The sequence below is a fragment of the Penaeus monodon genome, chromosome 30, assembly GCF_015228065.2.
Source record: "Penaeus monodon isolate SGIC_2016 chromosome 30, NSTDA_Pmon_1, whole genome shotgun sequence".
NCBI classification, from domain to species: domain Eukaryota; kingdom Metazoa; phylum Arthropoda; class Malacostraca; order Decapoda; family Penaeidae; genus Penaeus; species Penaeus monodon.
The window spans coordinates 36,376,505-36,378,035 of record NC_051415.1 but is presented as its reverse complement, the minus strand read 5'-3'; the positions used below and the strand labels follow the sequence as shown (position 1 = coordinate 36,378,035).

At 41.5% G+C, this 1,531-nt stretch overlaps 1 protein-coding gene across 1 annotated transcript; it reads right to left on the bottom strand.

The window, feature by feature from the left end:
- Positions 1 to 890: 890 nt before the first annotated feature.
- Positions 891 to 1,448, bottom strand: LOC119592439 (zinc finger MYM-type protein 1-like). Its single transcript, XM_037941262.1, has one exon. It carries the CDS (start codon positions 1,446 to 1,448, stop codon positions 891 to 893), a length of 558 nt encoding a protein of 185 aa, XP_037797190.1.
- Positions 1,449 to 1,531: the final 83 nt, after the last annotated feature.

Here is a 1,531-nt window from a genome sequence, read left to right as displayed (position 1 = left end):
TTCACTTTGCAAGCATTTTTTAGTGAAAAGGCGTTAATTACATTACTGAAGTCAACCTTACGCGTAAGGTTGCTCTCTATGCCTAGAATAGCCAAGTCATTCAATCAGTCTTGTGTCATTGTGCTCTGTAAGAAGTTTGATGAGCTTGAGTTTGCTGAAAGATCGCTCTGCTGAAGCAACAGTAACTGGCAATGTACAAAATATCCTCAGGGCAATGCACACATTTGGGAATATCTCAGCAAGCTTGAACTTGCTGATTTTCTTCAAGAGGCTGAATGGGCTTAATGATTCGTCTCCAAAGTTTGCGGCATGAATCGCTTTGAGATGTACCATTTCTTCTATCAATTCATTTTGCTAGATATCATTGTTGTATTGCTTTGCCAGGGTAACACAGGCTGTGGAAATTTGCTGCTCTGTTAAGGCGAGATATCTCAAAGAAAAGCCAAACAAATCATCTATTTTGTGTGCAGCATCATACCATGTTGAGAGGCCAGCAATAACGGAATCAAGAATGATATAGAAAATGTCATATTTAATTGCTGCCTTTTCCTCAGCTGGAAAAACCTCTTCTTGTGTCTCGTCAAAAAATGGTCTCCTTTTCTTCTTGCGTTTAGCTGGGAGAAAACAATCAATTTGCATTCCTTATGCAACCAACTTCGCCTCGTTTAAAATCTGGTCCCATTTACTGCGCAGATCTTTAAGGTCGTTCACAAGTGATTTCAGATTGGAGACCTCTACATCAATGCTGGCTTGCCTTGCTTGTATGATCTGGTTTCTTTGATCAATTGCTACCAAAATCTTAAACCAGATTGTAAACATGAGGATGCAACTAAAAGAGGAAATGTATTTTACGGCGCCATTAACTTCAGTGGCAGTCTTAGGGGTAATATTCAGTGTATGAAGTTGCTCCAGAGCTGAGCGTATTCCTGGCAGTTGAGCTGCAAATGGTGCACACTTGCAACACGGTCAGTCCATCTTGTACCTGACAGGCTCTGCAGTGAGGATCCAATATTTTCGTGAAGAATTGACCATCGCTGGGGACTGGAGGAAAATGGATTGTACACCGTTTGTACCATACCAAAAAATGTCACTGCTTCTTTACAGCAAGCTGCGGAATCTGCTCCACATAGATTCAGTGAACGGCAGGCACAGGGTGAATACAGGCACAAGGGGTTTTCAGCAAGGATGTGCTGTTGGGCTCCATTATATTTGCCAGACATGTTTGCAGCATTATCATATCCTTGACCACGGCAATCTGCAAGTGGCATTCCAAACTGTTTTAAGGTTTCCAAAATTAGCATGGCTATTTCAAGACCGGTCTTCTTACAACAATCAACGAATGTCAAGAAATGCTCTTGGACAAAAAATTCTTGAAGCTCCCTCGTCAAATAACGGATTATAAAGGTGGTTTGTTCAATATGACTTGAATCAGGTGTTGCATCGACCATGATTAAGTAGTATTTTTGCATCATCAATTTCATCCAGACACGATGCGAACATACTCAGCGCCAAACCAAACGGGGGACTGCAG

Coding starts and splice junctions, on each gene's coding strand:
- LOC119592439 (XM_037941262.1), bottom strand. CDS start 1,448: ATGGTCGATGCAACACCTGATTCAAGTCATATTGAACAAACCACCTTT.